Raw genomic sequence first — 25,147 nt, forward strand, 5'->3', positions numbered from 1 at the left:
AAAGTAATTTCCATGACTAAAAGCACTTAATGAGAAAAGGGTGGTCAGTCAAAGTTCTACAAGAGACTGGCTTTGAGGTGTGGCAAAAATGAAAGCTAAGGGCTTACTTATTTTTGAGTTTAAGATTCATTTTTATTCTTTTATCTTAGAGACAGGGTCTCATTATGTAGCCTTAGCTGAACACAGAACTGCTAAGTAGCCCAGGCTGCCCTTGAATCCACAGAGATCTGCCTGTTCTTTGTCTCTCAAGTGCTGGGATTAAAGGCATGTGCAAATTTATTTATTTTTAAAGATTTTAGTTATTTTATGTATGAGTACACTGTCGCTGTCTTCACATACACCAGACGAGGGCCCTGAATCCCATTATGGTTGTGAGCTACCATGTGGTTGCTGGAAATTGAACTCAGGACCTGTGGAAGTGCAGTCAGTGATATTAACCACTGCGCCATCTCTCCAGCACCAGCAAAATTTTTATTTTATGTGTGTGGGTGTTCTGCAAACATGTCTGTGCAAAAGTTCATACCTAATAAATCAGACGAGTGTCCGATCGTCTGGGACTGAGTCACAGCCATGTGGTGCTGGGAACAGAGACCAGGCCCTCTGCAGGGGCAAGCTAACTGCTTAGTCATCCCTCCAGCCCCAACTCAGACCATTTCTTATTTTTCCCCTTAGCAGAAGGGGCTGTGTGTATTGGTGCACAAAGCCACGGGGTACACTCTCTTTTGCAGAAAGTCAGTCAGAAAAAGGCCATTTATTATTTTTCTTTCTTTCTTTTTTTTTTTTTGGATTTGGTTTTTTTCTAGACAGGGTTTCTCTGTGTATCCCTGGCTGTCTTGGAACTCACTCTGTAGACCAGGCTGGCCTTGAACTCAGAAATCCACCTGCCTCTGCCTGCCAAGTGCTGGGATTAAAGGCATGTGCCACCATTGCCCGGCCCGGCTTATTATTCTTAAAGATAGGGTCTCCGTGAAGCCTGGTTTGCCTCTTAAGAGATCAGCCTCCTCCTGCTGCATGTTGGGCTCAAAAGCATGGGCTGTCATGCTCAGCTAAGATTACACTTACCTGTACATGTGTGCCAGTGTCATATGACCCAACTGTAACAGTTAACATCTACAATACTGAGGGAGAGGCCAGGTATTGAAACCCAGGCTGGCCTTGAAGTTACAGTAATCCTGCCTAAATGATTTGGAGTGCTGGGATCACAGGCATAAACCACCGTGCCCACCAACTGTTGAGACCTGTTCTTTTGCTGGGTATTGTAATGCTATGAGGGACCCCAAGACTTGGCTGCCCCAGAGACAAGAAAGTCTGAATGTAGTCTCAAGTGAAGCTATGTGACTTTGCCTCCAAATTATTTCTGACTGGTAAATAAAGGTAGTGACAGCCAATAGCTAGGCAGAAGAGACACAGGCAGGTTTTAGGGTTCCTGGGCCTGGGGGGTCAGGAGAGGACCATGAGGGAAAAGAAGGTGAGGAAGAAGAAAAGCCGCTATGGGTTAGGAGTCAAGAAAACATGGCCCTGAAGGCTGGCCAATTGGAGTTAAGAGCATCCCAGATGAAACATAGTAAGTAATAACTCAGAGTTAACGATAGAAAATAGATTTTAAGGCTGGAGAGATAGCACAGTGGTTAAAAGCGCCGACTGCTCTTCTGAAGGTTGTAAATTCAAATCCTAGCAACCACATGGTGGCTCACAACCATCTGTAATGAGATCTGATGCCGTCTTCTGGGGTGTCTGAAGACAGCTACAGTATACTTACATATAATAAATAAAGATAGATAGATAAATCTTTTTTTTTTTTTTGTTTGTTTGTTTTTTTTGGAGACAGGGTTTCTCTGTGTAACCCTGGTTGTCCTGGAACTCACTCTTGTAGACCAGGCTGGCCTCGAACTCAGAAATCCACCTGCCTCTGCCTTCCAAGTGCTGGCAGGCATACGCCACCACTGCCTGGCAACTTTTGTTGTTTTAACCAGGATTTATAAGTAGCCTGATTAAAAATGAGCAATACAGCCAGGTGGTGGTGGCACATGCCTGTAATCCCAGCACTCTGGGAGGCAGAGGCAGGCGGATTTCTGAGTTTGAGGCCAGCCTGGTCTACAGAGTGAGTTCCAGGACAGCCAGGGCTACACAGAGAAACCCTGTCTCAAAAAAAAAAAAAAAAAAAAAAAATCCAAAAAACAAAAAAACAAAACCAAAACAAACAAAAATAATAATAATAAAAAGAGCAATATATCTAAACAGATACAGCTTTAAAACAAAGCCACGAAGGAAAAACACCTATTGCCATTGGTCACCTGGAAAATGCAAATCAAAACCAGTAAGATGTCATCTGACCTCCTGAGACCGGCTGTTATAAAAGAGATCCCCAGCGCACTGGACTGGGAGATGGTTCTGGGAGGAGGACACCGCAGCTCCTGCGGAGGATCTGGGTCCCGTGCTCCTAGGTCAGCCCTCAGCCACTCCTTTACTCCAGCCAGGAGCCCCAAGGACATCTCTCTGGCCTCAGGCACTCACAGTGCATGGGCAAAACACTTTTCATACTCATAAAGTAAATCTTTAAAACAGTTTAAGTAGTTTAAAAAAAAAAAGACACCTTGGGAAGCAGAGGCAGTTAGTCTCTGAGTTCGAGGCCAGCCTGGTCTACAGAGTGAGTTCCAGGGCAGCCAGAGCTGTTACACAAAGAAACTCTGACTTGAAGAAACAAAACCAAAAAGATAACAAATACTAATCAGAGTTAAAAATGGTTGCTCAGTCTTATAATTCCACCACTCGGGAAGCAGATGCAGGAAGACTGCTGCAGAGAAATAAGCAGAACTTACTGTTGGTCGAAATGTATGTTTAGTAGAGTGGAAAACAGTATGGGCTTCCTCAAAGTCTTAAAAGTGGAGCTATGGTACGGCCCAGCAGTCGCACTACCATGTACACACAAAAACAGACACCTGTGCTGACTTGCATATTTGCATTCTGGGAAAACTGAACTTGTCAGGAGACAGGTGGTTTGCTACTGCATTCCCAATGGCTGCAACTGTAAAGCAAGACCCATAGTCATCTCCCACGGTCATTCTTCAGCCATCACCAGCCCCACACCCAGTGAGAAACAGTGTGGCGGATGGGGGCAGCTGTCCAGTACCTGTTCTGTGAACAGCTTATACCTGCGCCATGAGAGCTGTGTCCCACAAGCCCTCAAAGCCCTTTAAGAGCTGTATCTTGTACACATGCATACACACACACACACACACACACACACACACACACACACACACACACACTCCCCTCCTCTGCGAGGTGTCTGGAGCACGGGGCAGAGGGCAGCCAGAGGCTATGCTCCTTCATCATCACTTTATTTGTTCCGGTTTGCTCAAGAGGACGACTATAAACTCAGGGAGCCATGGTGACAACACCCTAGCACCTGGGGTACGGGTCTCCAAGTTGGACTCTCTGACTTCGAGAGAGGTCTATCTGTGACCTCCATGCACGCCTCCCCCCAGCTTCCAGTCCTGGTTAAAGGAAGGCTCCAAAGGAAATGGCTCAGTACTGACTCAGACCTACCACTTCGCAGCCATCCTGGTATTCTGATAACCTTCACTTATGCTGCAGTAAGTTGGGTGGGACCACAGGATCTCATGGGGCTTCTGCCTGCCCCATAGAGGGTGGAGAAAGAGTACTGAGATACCTCTCCTAGCCTGTGCTGAGACTGAGCACATGAGAGACCATGGACCAGGGCCTTGGCTGACCAGGTAGGACAGGGCAGGACTCTTGCTCTAGAGCAAGTTCCAGGCTCACTGTTTAGCTCATGGCCCCAAAGAAGTGTCAGGAGCCAGTATGTGCACACACCTATGTGCACACACCTACCTGCACATAAACATGTGCCTCAGGTGCCCCTCGTAGAGTGTGGACGCCCCCCACCTCCTCTGAAGCAGGGAGCATGAGGATGGGAGAAATGGGACAGCCCTATGGCACATGGCCAGTGAGGAGGGAGAGGCTCATGACGCAGCTGAGGCCCCCTCCTCAGCAGGCACACCATCACTGGGGGCCCCCTCTTCCTCTGTAGGTCCAGTCCCTGGCAGGTCATCATCCAGCCCTGGGTGCCCATCCCCATTGTTGACGGCTGTGGCCTGGTGACTCTGCTGCTTCTGTCGCCGGGTCTCCTTGTACCTCATGGTGATGTCCCTGTGGGGCAGCAGAGCCACCTCACCACCTGTTCCTGCCGCAGCCCCCAGCATAGGCCCCATTGACACCTGGATACCTTTGTTCTGCAAGAGGCTACATGTGCTATAATTCTAGGAATAGCTAAGTAGAGGTCAAGCGAGAGTGCCAGCTACAGGCAAGCGGTCACCTCAAGAACCGGCCAGGCGGAGCCACAGAGGCTCACAGAGTGCACACGGGCCAAGGCAGATAGAGCCCCAGGCAAGGCAAGGGTAGGAATGGACAGAACCGCTCTGGGTGCAGCCTGATGGCCTGGGTCCCACTCCCACTCACCGCAGGAAGAAGCGCCAGACAGTCCACGTGAGCACCAGGATGGAGCCGAGAGTCCAGCACTGGGAGATGTAGAAGGGCAGTGACAGAGTGAGTGTGTGCGGGTCATACTTCACCACGATGAGCAGCTCTGTGACTGTGATGGCGGCCACCAGCCAGGCCTGCTGGCCCAGCTTCCTGTGGGGCTTCCTGCAGAGAGGCAGCAGCTGCCTGGCTTGTTCAGCACCCCAAACGCCCTTGGGGCTCCCAGGCTCTGGCATCCCACCCCCAGGCCTTATGGCAGCTCTCACAATTCATCCATGAAGTCGTAGATCTCACGCATGGCCACACCACCCACGTTCACGAAGAAGACCAGCCGCAGAAGGACCAGGTAGTGTTCAGGGGGCATCCACAGCACAAACTTCAGGTAGAAGGTGTTCAGCTCTGCCAGCAGGAACTAGGGGATGGGAGAAGGTCAGTTCCTCAGTTCTAGAACGAACCATTGGTGTTGCATGGACACCTAGTCACCAGGCTGCTGGGACTTACCACCAGGATGATGCCACACACGGCCAGCCAGCGGTGCAGGCTGGAGGCTGGCTTCCACTCAAAGCGTACCCAGCTGTAAGGTGTGAACTGAAAGGCAATCCTCTTCATCTTGCCCCTGGGAACCAGAGAGCCACCAGCCTGAGGGCATGGCCAGTCAACCAGATTTACAAAGCTACAGCCAGAACCTATGAGCCAGGAGTTCTGCCTTCCTCAGCAGACACAGGGCTGAGGAAATCCCACATAGTTATTCAGAGGGGGCTATACACACGGCCAAGGCACCCAGACACGAAGGGAGCCTTGTTCCTTACAGGGTTTCTCTGTATAGCCCTGGCTGTCCTGGAACTCACTCTGTAGACCAGGCTGGGTTTTTTTGTTGTTCTTGTTGTTTCTTGATACATGGTCTCTCTGTTATATAGCTCTGGCTGTCCTGGAACTCAAGAGATCTACCTACCTATCTACCTCTGCCTCCGGAGTCCTGGGATAAACCTTTTTTGGTGTTTGGGACAGGGTCTTACTATGCAGACTAGGCTGGTCTCCAATTCATACATATCTACATGCTTATCTGTGATTAAAGGTATGTATTACTATGCCTGGCTAATTTTTATTTTCATTTGTTCAAATAAGATCTCATGTAGCTAAGGCTAGCTAGCCTCAAATGTACTATGTACTTGAGGATGACTCTGAACTTCTGGTCTGTCTTTACAACAGCAAACGTGGGATTACAGACCGTTTGATCACGTGTTTCTGAGTACGGTAGGTAAGCACGCTACCAATGGTGCTATAGCCTCAGCTCCCACTTTTTCTGAGACAAGTCTTACTGCAGTGCCTAGACTAAACTTGAACTTTTGTGCTCAAGGAATTCTCCTGCCTCAGCTTCCCAAGCAGTGGATTCTGTAGGTATATACCACCAGTCCAGGTACAATTTCTTTTTCTTAAATCTTCTAAGTAGCAGAGAAACTGGGTATAGAGGTACATATTAGGACCCCCAGGAGTTGGGAGGTGGGGGCAAGAGTCATCCTAGACTACAGAGCAAGTCTAAGGACAACCTATGCTGTTGAGAGGTGGACAGATCAGGCCCACAGCCTCTTGAGAGAAGCAAGCCAGGAAACCAGATGGAGGAATAGCAGTCAACTCTCTACCACTCTAATGTCTTGCTTGCCACCCTCCCAAGTAGCAAGGCCTTGTCCTTGGGGGCCCAATGCTCTGTGGTTCCCTTCTATAACTCCCAACATGTACTTGTAGGTTGGAATGTTCCAGAGGCCCTGCCACTTGTATGTCTTCAAGGACAGCCACTCGAGGGTTTTCATGCCACAGTAGATGCCCAGCCCGTTGCAGATGAGTACGTCCATGATCCACTGGGTCAGGAAAGGAGAGGAATTAAGCACAGGGACTGAGAGGACAGGCCCCGCCCACCCGGGCTGTGCCCTGCCCACTGCACCTACATGGTCCCACCAGCACTCGCTGAAGTTGGGCAGCTGGTGTTCCAGGCTGTACTCCAGGAACTCGAACATCACACTGATGATCATGCACATCCACCAGTCACGGATCATGAGGGTCTGTGAGGGCCAGAGAGCTCCCGTCAGGCTTTGCCACTCTGTCCCTACAGACAGCACCCCTCAAACATCAATCTCTGCCTTCTACCCCCAGCCCCAGCAGGCCCCCCAGCAAATGTAGCAGATGGGCAGCCACCTTTCTAATTTGAAGATTTTCAGTTAACAGAGGGGCCCAGAGACTTGGCACCGAGCTCTAACAGGAGGTTGGGTTCAGGCCATGGGTGGGACAGACACACAGTACTGCTGTGGGGGTGCCCCTGGGGCCCAGGCTGGCCTGCGCTTCCGGCCTTGCCATTTCCCTCATTCCCTTTTCCTAACTGGCCACAGTGTTAGGAACAGGGCTTAGATCTGAAGAGCAGGGTCAGCACTAGCAGTTAAGTCTTCCTGAGAAAACTGTGAGTTCTGGTATTGTCCATATTCTCCAGGATGGCTCCAGGCCCACTCACCTACCACTTAGGTCAGTTGTGGACCTGGCCTGGAACATGGAGACAAAGGGAACTAGACAGAACCAGGGTGTTTCCCTACCTTCAGATACCAGCCAATGAAGTGTGCAGGAACAAAGCCATCCAGCTTATCCTGTAAGTAACAAGGATGTGACCCTGAGGCCCAGCCCCCACCTCAGACAGCCCCTCCATCAGGCAGTCTCCTCCCCTGTGGTATCTTGGGCAAGGCTCCAGAGACCATACAACCTCAGGCTGTGCAGAGGCCCAGGGTCACTCCCCCTGTCTCACAACCCTCCAGGCCGATGCCAATGCCAATGCTGATGCCAAGTCAGAGCCGGGCAAGTATATTGCTATGTGGATATCTTCAGATGACCACACTGGCAACAGAGACCAGGATGCCCCTCTGATGGATCCTCATCTAACATGAACGAGGCCACAGGCCTACTCTGCCCCATAGGAGTCTGAAGAAAAGCAGGAGCATGGACAGTCTTGCAGGGCACCCTGCCTGATCCCATAAAACCAAGGACAGTCCTGGGCTGCTGAAGGCCCGCAGTTGAGAACACCCTACCCAGATGTTGTGGAAGGGGTCAGTCTTGTTGTCAGCATCATAGATGAGGCAGTTGCCCCCGTAGTCCCTCTCTGGCAATGGGACTCCCAGCCTGGGATCCACATACTTCAGAAACTGCCGGCCATCCTGGACTGTCTGCAAGGCAGAGGCATTAGTGTGGTAAGGCCTAGCAAGGCGGCCGGGACAGAGTGCTCTGGAGTGTGTGACCTCTATCTTGTCAGTATGGTACAGGGACAGCAGCTCTTCCACTCCAGCTAAGGCTGGAGAGCTGAGGGTGTCTTGAGCCCCAGTGAGCCATCAGGGCACAAATGCCAGCCCCCTACAATACTCGCTCCAGTGGATGTTGGACTAGATCCCTATCCAGAAGCGACAGCCCTGCACTGCTGCCTTCCCCACACAGTCCAGCGCCATGTCCAAGAACTCTGTCAAGCATAAGCCCATCTTCCTAGATATGCAGTATCTGGTAAGAGTTCTGTCCCCTTGGTGGACGAAGCATTTTTGGACACAAAAGAGGAGGGGTCCCTTGGAGCAAACCTCAAGCCAGGACAAAGAGAAGCCTCAAAGGCCCAGAGACCATGGGAAGGCAGAGGTCTAGCAGAGGGTCAGAGGTGAGCAGGACAGGACTGCCAGGATCAGGCTGGCCAGCTGGGAGTCTAGCCCCTGGTCTCAGAGTCAGGGAGCACTTCTCCCTGGTGCAGACTCCGCAGATGACCATTGTTAATGCTATATGTCCTGGAAACAAACTAGTAAGACTTGAGGATGTGCTGAGGCAGGAATGTTCCCGAAGTCACCTTCCAGCTTAACCCCCAAGGCCTCGAGTGAAGTCAGAAAAGGCGAATTCTAGGTTTGACAGAAGTTTAGGATCAAAGATACCTGTTCCTAGTTTCAAAATATCTGCAAAACAAATGCTGCTTCTGAGTACCATCCAGAAACCCCATGATGCCATGGTACTCTTATAGAGGGCGGGGCGGGGGGGGGGGCAGAAAGGAAGTTGCTACATTGCAGGAGGACACAGTAATGGGCTATATACACTATGTAGCGAGGACCTGGACAGCTGACAGCACTGCAGTCTCTTAGGACTAGCATCCGTCCTCCAGGAACTGAACAGGCCCCAGGAAAAAGGCTGATTCCAGGGCCAAGCAGGAGACGCACACAATTGGAACATCCTATGGTCTGAGCCAGGAAGTGCTTCAACAAATAAAAAAGCCAAGAATCCTTAAAGAAGGGGATGTGTCAAACAAGATAGAAACGAAAGGAGAGCAGCCAAGGCCTAAAGAACTTCAGCAAAACCCTAAAAGCAGCATTTGAGTACAACATGGACAAAGTAACGGAGTCATGCTGATCACATCAAATTGTTACATACTTAACACATGGTTGGAAAGAGGTTTTCCTCAAGAGGAATTTCATAACACATACATCCACAACCCTGAGGTAGTGGAGGCCGAGTCCTGGCTCGTATCCGACACGGATAGCACACAGAAACTTCCAGAGAGAGAGGACAGAAATAGGCAGTAAAAGGCAGTGTTCGTGGGAGCCTCTCCACGCTCAAGCTTAGTCCTACCAGGGAGAAGCCCTGTTGACAGATAGCTTATACCTCCAGTCAAATCCTAAGAAATACACCACACAAATTCTAATCAACTCCAATGCCAAAGACAGAAAAAAAAAATAAACCGTTCGAGGAAATCAAAGACAGTATCTCATGACTATGGATGCCGAGATCCTAGACAGAATACTGGGAAGCTGGATCCTGACAGCACACGGGGCTAGACACCTCCACCTCCTCTCAGGAACGCCCGTAGCTTCCAAGAAGAAAAGCCTGCCAGGCCTGGCAATGCACCTCTGGCCGCAGCCCTCAGGAAGTGGAAGCAGGAGGACTACTTAATGTTCTGCAAGCTCAGGCCCAGCCTTGGCTATACAAGACTCTGTCTCAAAACCAAACTGAACCAAAACAACATCCCAAATGAACCACATTTTAAAAATTATTTGGCGCTGGGCAGTGGTGGAGCACACCTTTAATCCCAGTACTTGGGAGGCAGAGGCAGGTGGATTTCTGAGTTCGAGACCAGCCTGGTCTACAGAGTGAGCTCCAGGACAGCCAGGGCTACACAGAGAAACCCTGTCTCGAAAAAACAACAACAAAAAAATTATTTGGTGTAAATACCACCATCAATAAACATCAATAAAAGAAAAACTCACACAATCATCTTACTTAATGCAGAAAATGCATCTCCCAAAATCAAATAGCCTGAAATCTAATGATGAAAACACTAAGCCAGCCACGCCCGAGCAGCTTCCACTTGGTGAAGGCTTCTGAGAAAAGTCAGAGCTCAGATTGCTCCTCACAGAAACGCTGGATCCGCCCATAGGGTTGAGGAGAAGATAAGGAGGTCCACACTTGTGATGAGTCTCTGGAAGGCCCTACTAGGGGAGTCAGGCAAGAGTGGGAAATAGAATACGGCCGACTGTAAGGAGGTGTGGTAGCATCCTAGTGCCGACAGCAGGGGCTCAGCAACAGCAAACCCTACAGAAGTCCTAGAGCTGGTACGTTTAGCAAGGCCACAGGGCACCAATCAACACAAAAATAAACTATTTCTACACCCTATTAGCAAATAAAATACTTGGGAATAATTTAACAATGGAAGTACAAAATATAATTATGAAAACTATAAAACATAATAGGAAGACATTAAGAAACTACAAACGCCGGGTGGTAGTGGTACACACCTTTAATCCTAGCACTTGGGAGGCAGAGGCAGGCAGATTTCTGAGTTCGAGGCCAGCCTGGTCTACAGAGTGAGTTTCAGGACAGCCAGGGCTACACAGAGAAACCCTGTCTCGGAAAAAAAACCAAAAAAAAAAAGCTACAAACAAATGAAAAGATACCTCATGTTCATGGACCACAGACTTAATAAGGCTGGCATGGCAGCACTCTAAACTGACTGATGCAACCACTGCCAACGTCTTGGGGGGTGGGGCTCAGCAGTAGAGCGCTTGCCTAGCATGCAGGAGGACTGGATTCCATCCCCAGCACTGCAAAGAAAGAAAAAAGAAACCTTATGGGCTCTTTTACAGAGCCGGAAAGTGATTCTAGCGTTCATGTGGAAATGCAGGAGATCAGCTGACACAGGACAACCTTGAGAGAGAAGAGCAGGGGCTGGAGAGATGGCTCAGTGGTTAAGAGAACCGACTGCTCTTCCAGAGGTTCTGAGTTCAATTCCCAGCAACCACATGGTGGCTCACAATCATCTGTCATGGAATCTGGTGCCCTCTTCTGGTGTGTGAAGACAACAGTGTACTCACATAAATAAATCTTCAAACAATGAATGAAAGGAAGAAAGGAGAAGAACAAAGTGTGGAAGACTGTATTGCCACTTGACCTACCAGACCCCACCAGCCTCTGCAGAGCTGCAGACCGTCAGTAGCAGGCTTAGCCTAGAGGAGCCCTGAAGATGAGACACCTAGGTGTGCTATGGTGTTTTAAAGTGAATCCCTGGCAGGCAAAAAGAGAAGAGATGCCACCTTATACCCATTAGGATATAATTCCACTCGCCACCAGCAATTCCACCTCTGAGTACTCACACAACAGAACTGAAAGACAGGGAGGGCTTAGGTCAGCGCTGGTGGGAGGCAAGATGGCGAAGCTGGGCTGGAAGGCAATCTGGCAGCTCCTCAGACATTAAAGGCACGGTGCGATGTGACCAGTGCGACCACTATGGGCCTGACTAGGAAAGAAATGGAACTTTGTGTCCCACAAGCCCTGACAAGAGTGTTGAGAGCAGCTTGATTCACTGCAGCTCCTAATGGGAAAGCAAATGCCTCTCGGGGTCTGAAATGTCTCTCAGCCATAGGAAGAGGCACCGGGCCAACAACACAGCAGGATGGACCTCAGAGCTATGGTACAGGTTCCCACGGCCCACTCGGGGTGTTCTGGGACAAGTCTTGACAGATGGCAGGTAACTGCAGGGTAGAACAGAGAGACTACCACAGACATTGGAGTTTTCTAGATATGGAAGTGTTCTAGGTCTACATCTAGGATGTTTTGTACACGCACAAGGACTCAGCCCTGCATAACCACCCCAGATGGTGGACTTAGCACAGTAAAAAACCTGGCCACTCACTCATGGACATCAGAATCCAGTGACTGAAGCAGAGTGGACCATTAGTGAACACATAATGTAACTCTCTATTCCCATCCTTCCCTGGTGAGCTGCGAATCCCACCAGCTCATTGGGTCCCAGTTAGCCAAAGTCCCTAAAGCTGTGGCTGTTCAGCTGCAGGCCAGGGGCAGATCTGCTGGACTGCACTTTACCTGTCTTGTAATCAGATGAGCTGTCTTCCCTGTGTCTGTCCTGGCTTGCATACAAATATGGCAGCAGCCTGTGCCTGACCCCACACTAAAACACCCCTCCGGAGGGGCCAGCCTGGGGTAGGATGGTTTGTGTCTACCTGTACTGGTCCAGTCCAGCCTGGCTTCCTGCGAGCACTCTGGGGCCTGAGAATTCAAGCCTCCTTTATTATCTATTCCTATTTTATCAACCAAGAAAAGCTGCTTACCTGGAAAAGGATGAAGATGAGAAACAACTCGTAGACCACACTAACACACAGCCAAAACCGCCAGTAAGCTACAACAAGATAACAGTAGTCAGGGGCTCTGCTCAGGGTGCTCGGCCCCACCCAGCCCTGGAACACTCCTGATCAGAGACGGAATTTTCAAAGGGATGCTTAGGTGTTCTTCATAGAATATTTATCAGCAAGGACTAAGTGAAATTACACACAGAGCTTCCCTATGAAATGTGCAATGCTTTCCTCTGCTCGAGTCCTGGGGGCTTTGACTACTTGGTTTGCCTTGCTGCAGAGGCACAGAAGGCCTGTGGTGCTGGTACAGCAGCCTGCTCTTAGAGGCACTAGTGCTGCTGACCTGCACCTCGCTCTGCTGGACACCTTTTCAAGGATGAAAATCTCCTAATTCTAATATGTTCAATTTTGTATCATGAATGAGTATGAAGTTTTAGTCTTCTGCATTCAGGAAAGCATTTTAACACAAACCTGATCAGCAGACTGCTAGTGCAATGCCCCTCCATCCCCGATTACACTATCGTTCTGAAGAGCCAGGGAGGTTCCACGTATTGAGGGTGTGGCCTGATCTACCTGGTTGAGAATGACCAACCCTGACAGACAGGAAACACGATGTGGGAAGCTCTGATGGAATTTGCTCAGATGGTGGTCATGAATGTTCATCACACTAGGTGTAGGGGAAGACCCTGTGTGAAAATCTTCACCAGCTGAGGGTAGCACTCCGGGAGTGTGTGTGTATGTGAGAAGTGCGGATAGCTCAGGCCATGCCTCCAACAGGAACAGTTACGTCATCAGTTCTGATGCTGACATCAACTCCGCAGCTACTGCTGTTTCCCACCTCCCCCATGTTCTTTCCACGAGGACTCCAATGAGAAGCAGAAGCATCTGACCCTTGCCTCTGTTGGCCCATCCTGAATGTCCACCTGCTTCTACATCACCCCAACCCCGACTTCATAGATCGGTTGTTTTGATGCCAGTGCCCCTCGTCTACCCCAACATAAACATAAAATGTGAGAAAGGATCAGAGGCAGCCCAGCAGTGCTGGGGCCGGCACAGAACCCTAGCTTTGGGAAGGGGCTGAGGTTGTAGCTCAGTGGGGCATATTTGTATAGGACGAATGAGGCCCAGGGTTCAGCTTCTAGCACTGCAAACAGACAGAACAAAAGCAAAAAACTGAATGGAGGGAGACTGCTTCAAAAGAACTGGGACCTGTTTCAAGGTATTCACTTGGAATCACAACCAATTACAGTTTCCAAATAAAGCAACTCCCCAGACAGGTCAGCTGAAGCCTCGGTTTGCTGCTCTAATGAGGCCAGGCAGACAATGGCCCTGGCTGAGGCAGCCTGACTGGGTCTTCCTAGGAGCAGAACAGTAGGCAGGGCAGGGAGCCCTCCTCCCTGGGGTGCACGCCCTTGGAGCTCCCTCTCACAGTGCAGTCCTCTACCTCAGCTATAGCACACCCCTGCATTGGAAGCCCCAGGTTCCATCTCAGTGTATCAACAAAAAGTGAGGTGGGGATGATGAGGACAGACTTGCCTACATGACTGTGGCAGGATGGTAAAGAAGTCTGGCGCTTATGCAAAGCATCTACACTAGGAAGAAGGGCAGAGTGCTCCGGGTAACCCACAGGGGAGCACACATGCTAGGAAGAGGACGCCTGGGCCTCCTAACACGCCTTATTGCCAGCACTCAGGAGACAGAGACCAGCCTGGTCAGCACAGTTCCAGGCAGCTAGAGCTACACAGTGAGACCCTACTAAAAAATAAAAAAAATAAAAAGGAGGGAGAGGATCGACATTCTAGTCCTGGGAGCTAGAACTGCAGTCACTTAGATTAGAGTCCTGTGGGAACCTCTGAAAGTTCTAAAGCCTTTCAGACATGGTGACTTGTGCTTGCCATGGTATAGGGCTTGTACCCCTGGACTAGAGAACCTGCATGTCTTGGAGACACTTCAAGAATCCAGAAACCAACTTGCAGAAGCAAGTTACTGCCAGTTGGCCAGTGTAGTCCCATCTGTCATGCTCCTTGAGAGGAAGATGTCTTACTGTATGGTCTTATAGCAGTCTTCCTCCAAACACAGGACAAGCCCTTAGCAATTAGCCAGTCCCTGTCCCTGTACACATGCAGTATTATTGTAATAAAGCAAACTGTACAACTTTAACACCTAAAACTATACATCCTTCCTTTCCACTATAAACCAAATATACATATGTGTGTGTAATAATTAAATTACAAAATAAAGAATGCCAACTCCAAATATAATTCTACAGGTTCTATTGACTTTTTCCAGTGTGTCATAGGACAATCATCATTAGCAGGGAAACTTACTTCAAAAATGGTATCTTAAAACATCATACACAGGGGCTGGAGAGACGGCTCAGTGGTTAGAGCACTGACTGCTCTTCCAGAGGTCCTGAGTTCAATTTCCAACAACCACATGGTGGCTTACAACCATCTGAAATGGGATCTGATGCCCTCTTCTGGTGTGTCTGAAGACAGCAACAGTGTACTCATACATAAAATAAATAAATAAAACTTAAAAAAAAAAACCAAAAAACAAAACAAACAAACAAACAAAAAAAAAACCCCACAAATAAGTAGGGCAGTGGTAACAATACGCCTTTAATCCCAGCACTGAGGGGATAGACAGGAGGATCTCTGTGAGTTCAAGGTCAGTCTTGTCTACAGAGGTAGTTCTAGGACAGTCAAGGCTACACAGAAGACCCATCTCAAAAGAAAAAACAAAACAAAATCACAAACACCTGCTGCTAAAATGAATTGGGTCCTTTTTAATTATTTCCCTTTCCCGTGGCTCTGGTTCAAGTCCTAGGGCGGCAAGGCTGGACGGGTTCAGAGGGTGGAGGCAGCACTCCTAACTGCACAGCCTGCTCAGGTCCTCAGGGCCCAGCTCAGAGCTCCAGGGCCACAGGGAATGGTGCTCACAGCCTCAGAACCAGCTCACCTAGGAAGATGTTCCCCGTTCTTGCAGGCTAACAAGCTCAAGGCCAATAATCCCTTATCTCTAGCTCCTACAGTGGTTGGTTAAACAAGTATACAGATACATATGGAAAAATCTCAAGATTTTTGATTGCCTACTTTACAAAACAATACAAAAACAAAAACAAAAAATAAACAAAACCCAGGAAAAACTGCAATACTGGGGGACTCACTTGTGGTGCCAGTATTCAGGGAGGAAGGCAAGAGAATTCCTTTGATCTAAGAATTTGAGAATAGCCTGAACAACAGTGAGACCCTCAAAAATAAGCAAATAAATAAATAAATAAATAAATGTACACAACACATCCAAATTTAAGTGTTTATTTTTTAAAATGCCTAAAAATTGTTTCTGTATTTTCAGTTTAAACCCCCACTGAGGTAGAAAAAGAAACAAGGCTTTCAATATATGCCAAGGCCCTTAAGAAGTGGCACCAACCAACTTGTTGCCTCAAGGACTCCACATCTGAGCTCTGGCCAACTGCGTAGGCGAGTGGATGGCCTGTGTCCTCCAGCTGAGGTTCACAGGTGGCAATTTGATGCCATAGATCCGTCAGCACTTGGGGCTGGGGGTGGAGACAGTACTCAATGGCTACTCCTAGGTCTCCAGTCCCTCCTAGGATCCCAGGGCACCCTGGTCTACAGGAAGGTGAGAAAGCCACAGGACAGGGAGAGACAAGTGGAGGAGGTACAGCCAGCTCTCCACGCCGTGGGGTCGCAGCCACAGGAGGAGCTGGCATAGGGCACAGGACATTCACATCCAGCAGCACAGATACAGCAGCTGCTCAGAACAGAAGAGAGACGTGGCACACATGGAAAAGAAATAGTGAGTTACCTGGATGAGGTCTGGAAAATGGCCCGTCTTTAGCTTGTGTGACTCCAAAACATAAGAAAACCAAAATACTGGCCACAATACCTCTGCAAACAAAGAACAAACAGCCCCTCAGTGCGCGCAGGCTTCTTGCAGAGGTGGAGGCAGCAGGGACCCCAGTGGACACCCATGGCAGGCTAGTCCCTGCCATGCTAGAAATAGCCCACAACTCTGTCTGGCAGCTACTAGGCAGGAGGCTGATCCACAATGGCTCACTCCACCTCAACAGTCCACAAGCTGCACCACTCTCAGATGTCCATGAGGTCAAGAGAAGGGTGAGCCGGGGCTGGAGAGATGGCTCAGTGGTTAGAGCACTGACTTCTCTTCCAGAGGTCCTGACTTCAATTCCCAGCAACCACATGGTGGCTCACAACCATCTGTGATAGGATCTGATGCCCTCTTCTGGTGTGTCTGAAGAGAGCAATGGTGTACTCATAATCATAAAATAAATAAATAAATCTTTTTAAAAAATTAAAATAAACCCTTAAGCAAATAAAGTTCACACTTTATCCTGTTTGCCCAGTTTCCCCTGAAGTCCCCTCTGCCCCAGATATGCATGTAGGCCACATGATGGGTCTTCACATCTCTGCAGTCTCCTCAGGTGGTGGCTGTGAGCAGGACTGGCCAGTCTGTTTGAAGACTTCCCTGCTGCTTTTCTCATAGTAAGATTAAGGCTGTGGGCTTGTGGGTAAAGACAAGTGGGCAAATGCCCCTCAGTCACCAACTACAGCTGCCACTGTTAATCTGATCTGATTCTCGGGACACTAAGCCTGCCCTGCGCATACCCATAGCCCTTTATCCACTGCAGAGCAATCCTCCATTCCCTTGTTGAGCTTGAAGGATCAGAAAAGGTGCAGGGCTTCAAGCCTCTAGGGCAGAGCCTACGTCCTGAACAGGAAGCATGCCTGTTGCATTTGCTGATTTAACCAACTTATCTCACTGTGGACCTGAGAGTTCGCGGAGTTAGTTGCTCAGCATTGCCTTAGGCCATTACTGGGACAGGACCTGAGAACACTAATGGGCTTGTCTGGCTTTCAGACACAACAGGAACCTCAAGGCCCATTTTGCCCCCCACCCCCCAGGTCCTGTCCTTAGAATGACTCTAAGGAATCTGAAGAACACCAGAAGCCAAGACTGGCTGTTGAGTATAGCTGCTGTGACTATGGTGAGGCTGGCTTTAGGCTCCGAGTCCAGACAGTGGCAAACGCTTGCCTTCACCAGCCTAAGTCCACACACATACAATTACCCTGGTATGTGTGGCGTGTTGGTTTCAGGATCCTCCAAAGATAATGAAATGTGTGAACACTCAGATCTTTTACATACAGTGCTATCTGTGTATAGCCATGAATATCTCCCATTTCCTAAAAACATCTCTAAATTGCATATGCTAGCTATACGGCATGTGGCTGCTATGTACAGAGCTCATTTAGTACAAGATAGACAATAACAAGGAAAAAGTCTGTACAAGTTCAATGTAGATGTGGTTCATTTTCAATGTTTTCTTTCTAAAGAAAACTCATTCATTCATTCCTCATTCATTCATTCATTCATTCAGTGCATGGGTGTTTGGCCTGCATGAATATCTGCAACACGTGTGTGCAGTATCTACAGAGCCCAGAAGGAATTAGAACTGGAGTTATAGACAGTTGTAAGCTGCCATATAGGTACTGGGATCACATCTAGGTCCTTTGGAAGAACAGCTAGTGCTCTTACACATGCAGCCATCTCTCTGGACCCCTTTCAAAAGGGTTTAAAAATTGGCTGAATCCTCAGAGATGAAGCTACTGGATACAGGAGGCTGAAGTATTATAGATAGCATACATTTCTGTTTGTAACTAACTGTATCTGTATTGAGCTTAATCTGAGTTTGTGTCTGATGTTCCCCAGTGGGGACAGTTCTGACCTCTGTCCTCTGGTGACCTAAAAACTACTGGTTTCTGGCACCCGTCACATAATCAAAGATGCAGCAGCAGCAACTGCACGGGTTCCCATGGCTCAGCAGTGAGCCAGTCCATGGGTTCATGCGACCTCTGCCTCTGTTCTTAGAGAGCCCACCTCCTGGCTCCTCAGGAGGCTCAGTGCATCCATACTTTGATTCTCTTGTCAATATGCCTTCCTTCTTAGGGTCCCATTACATTATCTAAGATAGTGAGTGAGTGAGTGAGTGAGTGTGTGTGTATGTGTGTGTGTGCGCGCGCAACACTTGGAATGAAAACCAGGGCCTAGACAGCACAAAGCAAATGTTCTACCATTGACCTCAGCTTTAGACGCACGATGCTGAACCACATGTGAGTTTAGTGGAGCTGGAGAGATGGCCAGGTAGCTAAGGGCACTGGATATTCAGAGAATACCCAGGTCTGATTTCCAGGACCCACAAAACATCTCACAATCATCTCTACCTCCAGGGGTTGTGTCATGAGCACCAGACACACAAATACAAAGCACCCATACACATAAAATTGAGAGAGAGAGAGAGAGAGAGAGAGAGAGAGAGAGAGAGAGAGAGAGAGATTGATTTTAATTCTCTATTTGCTTTCCAGTGTGGCCACGCCCCTATTGTACCGCATGAGCTGCTGCAGTCTCGACCCTCGCCGTCTTTGTTTCCAGCCCCGCTGAAGCTGTGCGGTGGACTCTCATGGTTCTCAGTCTGAGGAGCCCTGGATGTCAGCAGTGCACATTCCACATGCTGGTTCCTCATCTTTCTTTCTCAGTAAAGTATCTTTTCAGATTTTCCCACCGGACTTATTTCTATTACTTTTAATGTGCACATTAAGTGTAGGTGCTGACCAGGTATCAGATGCCGGGGAGCTGGAGTTACAGCCCATCATGGCCACCAGCCGTAGCTGCTGAGACCTGAACTTGGTTCCCCTGCAAGAACAGAAAGTACTCCCAGCAGCTGAGCCAGCTCGCTCGCTTCACGCAGTCTTTACCTTACTTTCTTGAGAATAGGTTGTCCAGGTTAGTCTCAGGCCAAGCGATGTCCTTCCTCAGCCTCCAGAGTATCTGGGAGTACATGTGTCTACCATCAGATTTTATTGTGTTGCTTCTTTTTTTTGTTTGTTTTTTTGTTTTTTGGATTTGGTTTTTTGGAGACAGGGTTTCTCTGTGTAGCCATGGCTGTCCTGGAATTCACTCTGTAGACCAGGTTGGCCTCAAACTCAGAAATCCACCAGCCTCTGCCTCCTAGAGTGCTGGGATTACAGGTGTGCACCACCACCGCCCTGCTACTGTGTAGCTTCTTGCTAATTATGTTGCCTTTTAAAACATGTGGGTGGGCGTTTGTTCTGTTTTTTTTTTTTTTTTTTTTTTTTTTTGAGAAAGGAGGCAGGATCTTTCTATACAGCCCAGAAGAACGGGGATTTAGGAGTCTCCTGCTTCAAACAACTCAGTGCTTCAATCACAGCTGTGCAATCTTATTCTTAGTTTTTAAATCTGTAAAATTTGTTTAAATTGTAAATGGAATGGACAGCTCACTAACTGAGAAGGTCAGAGAGCCTGAAGTGCCCCAAGTCTCCACACCAGATGATCAATCATGAGCCATCTGTGTGGGACGGCTTACTAACAGTACTGACAGTCTACAAAGATACACATCCCTGGTGTGGGGAAGAAGCCAGGCACAGAGAGCAACATAGCAACACCACTCCTGGGAAACCAGGACACATGGTGTGAGACTCATGGCTGCCTCTTATGTGCACCTCAGACTTACTAGGCTGGAACTTTATTAGAAATGCATCAAATTGTAGACCAATAGTTTAATTGGGAAGAAAAAAAAATAGCTGTACAGTGGTCTGTGTCTAGAGCCCTGGCTATTCGAGAGGCTAAGACAAAGGGTTACTTGAGCCCTGGAGTTCAAGAACAAACTGCAGCTGGGTATGGTGGCACACGCCTTTAATCACAGCACCTGGAGGCAGAGGTAAGTGGATCTGTGAGTTCCAGACCAGCCTGGTCCACATAGGAATTTCAGGACAAGACTGGCAATATAGTGAAACCCACCCCCTACATCTCAAAGACAAAGATCATGATATACAAGTTGAAAGGAAAGACAAAGGGGGCAGGAGAGGTAGCTCACTAGTTAAGAGCAACAGAAACTCTGTCAATCCTCTGAAGGAGCTTGTCCCCGCATGCTAGCTGCAGAACCTGAATGCAACAGGACAACGCTTGTGACCTGCCTGTTTTGGAGAATCTTGAGAAGCAAAGACACAGGTAGTCATTAAGTGCCCACCTGGCTTCTTAGACATTTGTTTAAATATTTAGAAAGCGCTGGTACCAACACCACAGTTGTACTCAAGGCCATAAGTGTCGTTACGGGGTTCGTTGCTGGTGGCTCTATATCCCAGACAATCTGAGAATCCTTACATCCCGGAGTCGACCACACTGAGGGTGATGCTGTTGGTGTGATGATGTGGTCACTCTCTCGAGGCTTCTTCATACCAGCTAGGGGGGTCATCCTGAAGGCTAAAGCAAAACATCCCTACCACTCAAACGTGACACGTTCCCACAGTCCTGGGCAAGAAATACCACACAGCTTCAAGGGAAGACGTGGAAGCCAGTCACTTAGACACACAAAGAAAATGCGGCAGAGCCTGGGCTGGCCAGAGCTCCGCAGGACATCACACCCTCTGAACATAAGCAGTTACCTCTTAGTGTTGTAGGCTGTATCCTGAGGGGTTTCTTCTAGGAGAGTCACATAGCCGAGCGCACAGGTGAGGATGAACAGCACAGTTAAAGTGTGGGCACGCCTGAATCAAAAAACACACAGGCAGTGTCAAAGCAGAGAGGGTCACCAAGTACTCATGTGATACCTAGTCACCCAGCATAGGAGAGGGGCTGGCCTGTACTCCCAGGCTGACCGACCATTACTGTGGGTACCAGAGGGGTTGGCAGGTACTGCCTAAAGCACAGTAGATATGGTCACATTTAACACAGTAAATGTGGAAGGCTTTTCCCAGTTTCCCCTCTAGTAATGAGAGCTGGGTCTATGGTCTTACATATGCTAGGCAAGTACTCTACCATCAATCCCTAGCTCTTTCCCAAAGATCTTAGAAACTACTTCAGCTCCTTGGTTTCTGTACTGTTCTGATCTTCTTATAGTTTTTGAAGCAGCCAGTAAGCTGAGGACATCCTTGGCTGTCTACAATCTTGAAACAGAGTACTATTTTTTTTTTTTTAATTTCTTCTCAGTATACCAGGAATATCTGAACAACAATGTTCAGTGTTCAACCTATTATTCACAGTCACCAAAACCTGGCCTCCCCTGATCTGGGAAAGGTGAAACAAGAGAGGACATCAGCTAACAGACTCACAGCAGGAGACCTCAGGATGGCTCAATCAATGGGAGCTCAAGAGTGAGCTCCACCTTGCTGCTCCTTGTCTAAATCAACACACACACGACACACTACACACTACACACACACACACACACACACCACAAAGGTGGGGAGGGCAGATTGTTGGTCATCTTTCCCCTTCCAGATGGGTCTGTGCAGTAGTGCCTCCTACTCCTCCCTACCACAGACACACACTGGGATGGTCTGACTCCCATGACCAGGCCCAATATGAGAGTTGACCTATGTAAATTTTGGGACTTCAGTCACTGCCCAGGGGCAGGCATGAGGACAAACTGGTTTCTTGTTATGAGTGGAAAATACCCAGTTGTTTTTCTTCCCTGGAGATGACCATGCCCCTCATGCTGAGTGGGTAGGAAGGCAGTACTGCCAGAACCAGCCAGAGAAACAGGAAGCCATTGCCAAGGAAGGGACAGGGTCTGTCCCAGGTCAGGTCTTCAAGAGCCTTCTAGCCTGTTACACTGGCTTTCTTGTCCTGCTGTTCTGATAGTCAAAAAGGTATGAATTACCAAATCATGCTTGCTAAATGTAGGCAAATCTAGGTAAGCCCTAGCCCACAGTGATTGATCACTTATATCTGAAGCTGCAGAAATAATGACTAAGGATGTACTGGTGATTTCTGCCCCAACTTCCCTAGACGGCTCACTAGAAGCACCACGCTCTAAGATCCAAGTATAGACTACCAATTCTCATGCTGGCGGGAATGGGTTGGAAAGTGATATTGGGTGGGAGGGGGTTGGGGCACTGGCTCAGAGGTTAAGAACATAGGCTACTCTTCCAGAGGACCCAGACTGGATCCGTAACATCCACTCAGCAGCTCACGAGTTTGGAACTATCCAGGTCTGTGCCAAAATCTGAGCTCTTGTTTAGTTTCTTGATATATCCCCTAAGATAGTAATGACACTTAGCATAAGTCCCCAAAATACACAGTGAAGAATGACTGAATGAATAAATGAATATAAACAAGAAAGACAAGCCAGCGACACACTCCAGAATTCTCAGTCCAGTGGCCATCAACTGTATCGGGGGACGGTCATGCCTCCTGCTCCCTCCTGTCCAAGAGGCATGGTGGGGGCTCCCTGATAGAGAATGATGTTTACATACCCACTTGAGTAACCCACAGACCACTATGACCATAAGGCCAATTACAATCCTTTGTTTTAGTAGGCAACCAGAAGCAGGCTCCTGCCACAAAGATCTCTTGGCCCTGAAGTAAGGCAACACAAAGTTTATAAAAACAAAAACCAGGTGTGGGCCAGGGCACCATTTCCCTTTGTCCTGTCAGGCAGGATGTGATTGAGATGGTTTGGGGTCAGTTATGGGGTTAGAGACCATATGTCCTGTCAAGCAGAATGAGGTATGGGGTTGCAACAGCCTGACGTTTAGGATTTCAAAGTTCAGAGAAATCCATCGGCACTAGCTCTGGCACCATACCCACAACTTCAACTGCCCCACGTTCCCTTTCAAGCTCTCTCTCTCTCTCTCTCTCTCTCTCTCTCTCTCCCTCCCTCCCTCCCTCCCTCCCTCCCTCCCTCCCTAGGGTCTGGCTGTCCTGGAACTCACTATGTAGACCAGTCTGGTTTCAAACTCACAGAGCCCACCTGCCTCTGCCTTCCGAGTGCCAGGATTGCTTCTTTTCCCTGTTTTCAGTCACCAGAAGGCATCGTACTAAAAAGTAGTTCTGGCTGGCTCTCGATGCAGAAGCTGTCCATAACCCAGGAAGGTGCTAATAGTATAAGGTCCAGATGTAAAGCTATCTCCCACACCCAACCCACTTTCCTGTTATTTCAACTATCTCACCAGTGCCTCAGCTACCACTCCCACTTGCAAGCCAGAGATAGGAGCTGGCATATGAACAGAGTCCCTCAGAGGACCCTATCTGTGTGATGGTACCTTCTGTTGAATTATCCAAGCACTTCCAGACGAGCTTCTCTCTGATCAAATGTGCTCCAGACACTGTCACAGCTCTGTCCCCTCCACTAGGAACACATTTGTCTCTGTGCACATGGGTCCCAACCCTGGGACTCCAGTGTTGTATAGGTGGGTGGAAACTTACTCGCCTGAAATAAAGGCAAAGCCATTCCTCTTATGAGGCGTGCCTTCTCACAAACAAGGAAAGGTGAAGGGTTAGCCCAAGGTCATGGGATTACACCTTAGACTGGTCAGCCAGGCCGGTGGCACGGTCCTTCAAAGAAGCAAAACACCTCCAATTCCTAGACACCTGCTCCACTAAAGGCAGAAGGATATGCCTGACCCCAAAACTTGTCAGAGGTTGAGTTGTGCAAGCCAGGGTCACTGAAAAGGGTAGCGGTGAGGAAAACCTAGCACACAGATATGCCATACCCATCAGGCCAGTTCAGGGCAATGTTACCGGGGGGGAAGAGCTGGGGTGCGGGGGACATCAGCAATCCAGCAGATAGGAAACCGGAAAGTCACTAATATGTAGTGGCCAGGCCTTCCAGAGCTCATCCCGGGGCTCCCCCGACCCGAAAAAATTCTCGCCATCTCATACACAGACGACCACGGGGGGTTCCACGGAGGCGGTGGGGATGAGGTGCTCCCCTGGCTGATCTGGGCCCTGACAGTCCCCGACTCCACTCTAAACTGTCTGTCCCAAACTCCGATCCCGACGCGGGAAGACCCTCACCAAAAGAAGGTGTTAGTGCCATCGTCGTAGACCTCGGACTCAGTGCTGCGGCGGCCCTCGAGAAGCGGAAACTCAGATTCCGAGCCTCCGGCGACTCTGCGCTCGCCCCTCCGCATGGCACCCGGCCTGCGCAGCCCAGTAGGCTGCAGGCGGCGGGCCGGGGTCGCAGTGCTGCCCGGCGGGGTCTCCGCCAGAGTGGGGCGGGGCCGTGAGGCATTGTGGGACGCGTAGTGCGCGCCGGGCCGCAGGGCATGCTGGGCGCTGGAAGCCCAGGCCCTAAGCTGCCAGCTGGGAGGGACGCGGTCCGGTTGCTAGGAGACCTGTCGCGCGCTCGGCCTGACCGAGACTGTTGCTAGCGGCTGGCATTGGTTGGTGTTGATAAAGTTCCGAAGACATTATCTCTGAGGACGCAAAAAAAGAGACTCAACCTAAATTGTAGTGGTAGCTAGCCCTAGCATGCAAACTAAACTCCGGAGGCCGAGGCAGGAGAATCGAACGAATTCAAGGACAGCCTGAGTTACGCAAATCTTGAATTAAAAAAAAAAAAAAAAAAAAAAAAAAAGCAAAAGCCCGGCAGTGGTGGCACATGCCTTTAATCCCAGCACTTGGGAGGCAAAGGGAGGAGGATTTCTGAGTTCGAGGCCAGCCTGGTCTACAGAGTGAGTTCCAGGACAGCGAAGGCCCTGTCTTGAAAAACAAAAACAGAGCTGGAGAGACTGCTCAGCAGTTAAGAGCACTGACTGCCCTTCCAAAGGTCCTAAGTTCAAAACCCAGCAACCACATGGTGGTTCACAACCATCTGTAATGAGATCTAATGCCCTCTTCTGGGGTGTTTGAAGACAGCTGCAGGGCACTTACTTATAACAAATAAATCTTTAAAAACAAAAAACAAACCAAAAAAGGAAGGGGGCGATGGAGAAATGGCTTAGTAGTTAAGATCACACTGGCTGACTGTTTAGAGGACCAAGTTCAGTTCCCACACCCACATAGCAGTTCACAGTATATTGTAACTTCAGTTCAGTGGTTCCAGTTCCCTCTTCTAGTCTCTAAGACACTGCATACAGTTGGTGTACAGATGCATACACGCAAGCAAAACACCTCTATACTAATATATAGATATAGACAAATTAGATAAATTATTGCCAGACATG

At 49.0% G+C, this 25,147-nt stretch overlaps 1 protein-coding gene across 3 annotated transcripts; it reads right to left on the reverse strand.

Annotated features, from left to right (window-relative positions):
- Nucleotides 1-3,320: 3,320 nt before the first annotated feature.
- Ptdss2 (phosphatidylserine synthase 2) lies at nucleotides 3,321-24,298 on the reverse strand. Of its 3 annotated transcripts, XM_052195910.1 has the most exons (12): nucleotides 23,997-24,298; nucleotides 20,642-20,743; nucleotides 15,969-16,051; nucleotides 12,120-12,187; nucleotides 7,566-7,700; nucleotides 7,080-7,130; nucleotides 6,444-6,557; nucleotides 6,238-6,356; nucleotides 5,002-5,116; nucleotides 4,767-4,912; nucleotides 4,480-4,665; nucleotides 3,321-4,170 (listed from the first exon to the last, which is right to left on the reverse strand). In XM_052195910.1, the coding sequence occupies exons 1-12, from the start codon at nucleotides 24,110-24,112 to the stop codon at nucleotides 3,984-3,986; spliced, it is 1,422 nt and encodes a 473-aa protein (XP_052051870.1). In that variant the 5' UTR covers nucleotides 24,113-24,298; the 3' UTR covers nucleotides 3,321-3,983. The 3 variants fall into 3 exon arrangements, with proteins under 3 accessions (XP_052051870.1, XP_052051875.1, XP_052051863.1); XM_052195903.1 differs by lacking the exon at nucleotides 3,321-4,170 and having other exon boundaries at nucleotides 4,507-4,682; nucleotides 23,997-24,232; XM_052195915.1 differs by lacking the exons at nucleotides 12,120-12,187; nucleotides 20,642-20,743; nucleotides 23,997-24,298.
- Between the last annotated feature and the right edge of the window lie 849 nt (nucleotides 24,299-25,147).

Source organism: Apodemus sylvaticus, chromosome 1 (genome assembly GCF_947179515.1).
Source record: "Apodemus sylvaticus chromosome 1, mApoSyl1.1, whole genome shotgun sequence".
In the NCBI taxonomy this organism is placed as follows: domain Eukaryota; kingdom Metazoa; phylum Chordata; class Mammalia; order Rodentia; family Muridae; genus Apodemus; species Apodemus sylvaticus.

Excerpts from the sequence above, each read along its gene's own strand:
- Ptdss2 (XM_052195910.1), bottom strand. The coding sequence starts at position 24,112 with ATGCGGAGGGGCGAGCGCAGAGTCGCCGGAGGCTCGGAATCTGAGTTT. Across the intron at positions 12,188-15,968 it reads ATTTTCCAGACCTCATCCAG|CTTACTGGCGGTTTTGGCTG; the intron begins GTAACTCACTAT and ends ATCTTGTTGTAG. Across the intron at positions 6,558-7,079 it reads TCATTGGCTGGTATCTGAAG|ACCCTCATGATCCGTGACTG; the intron begins GTAGGGAAACAC and ends TGGCCCTCACAG.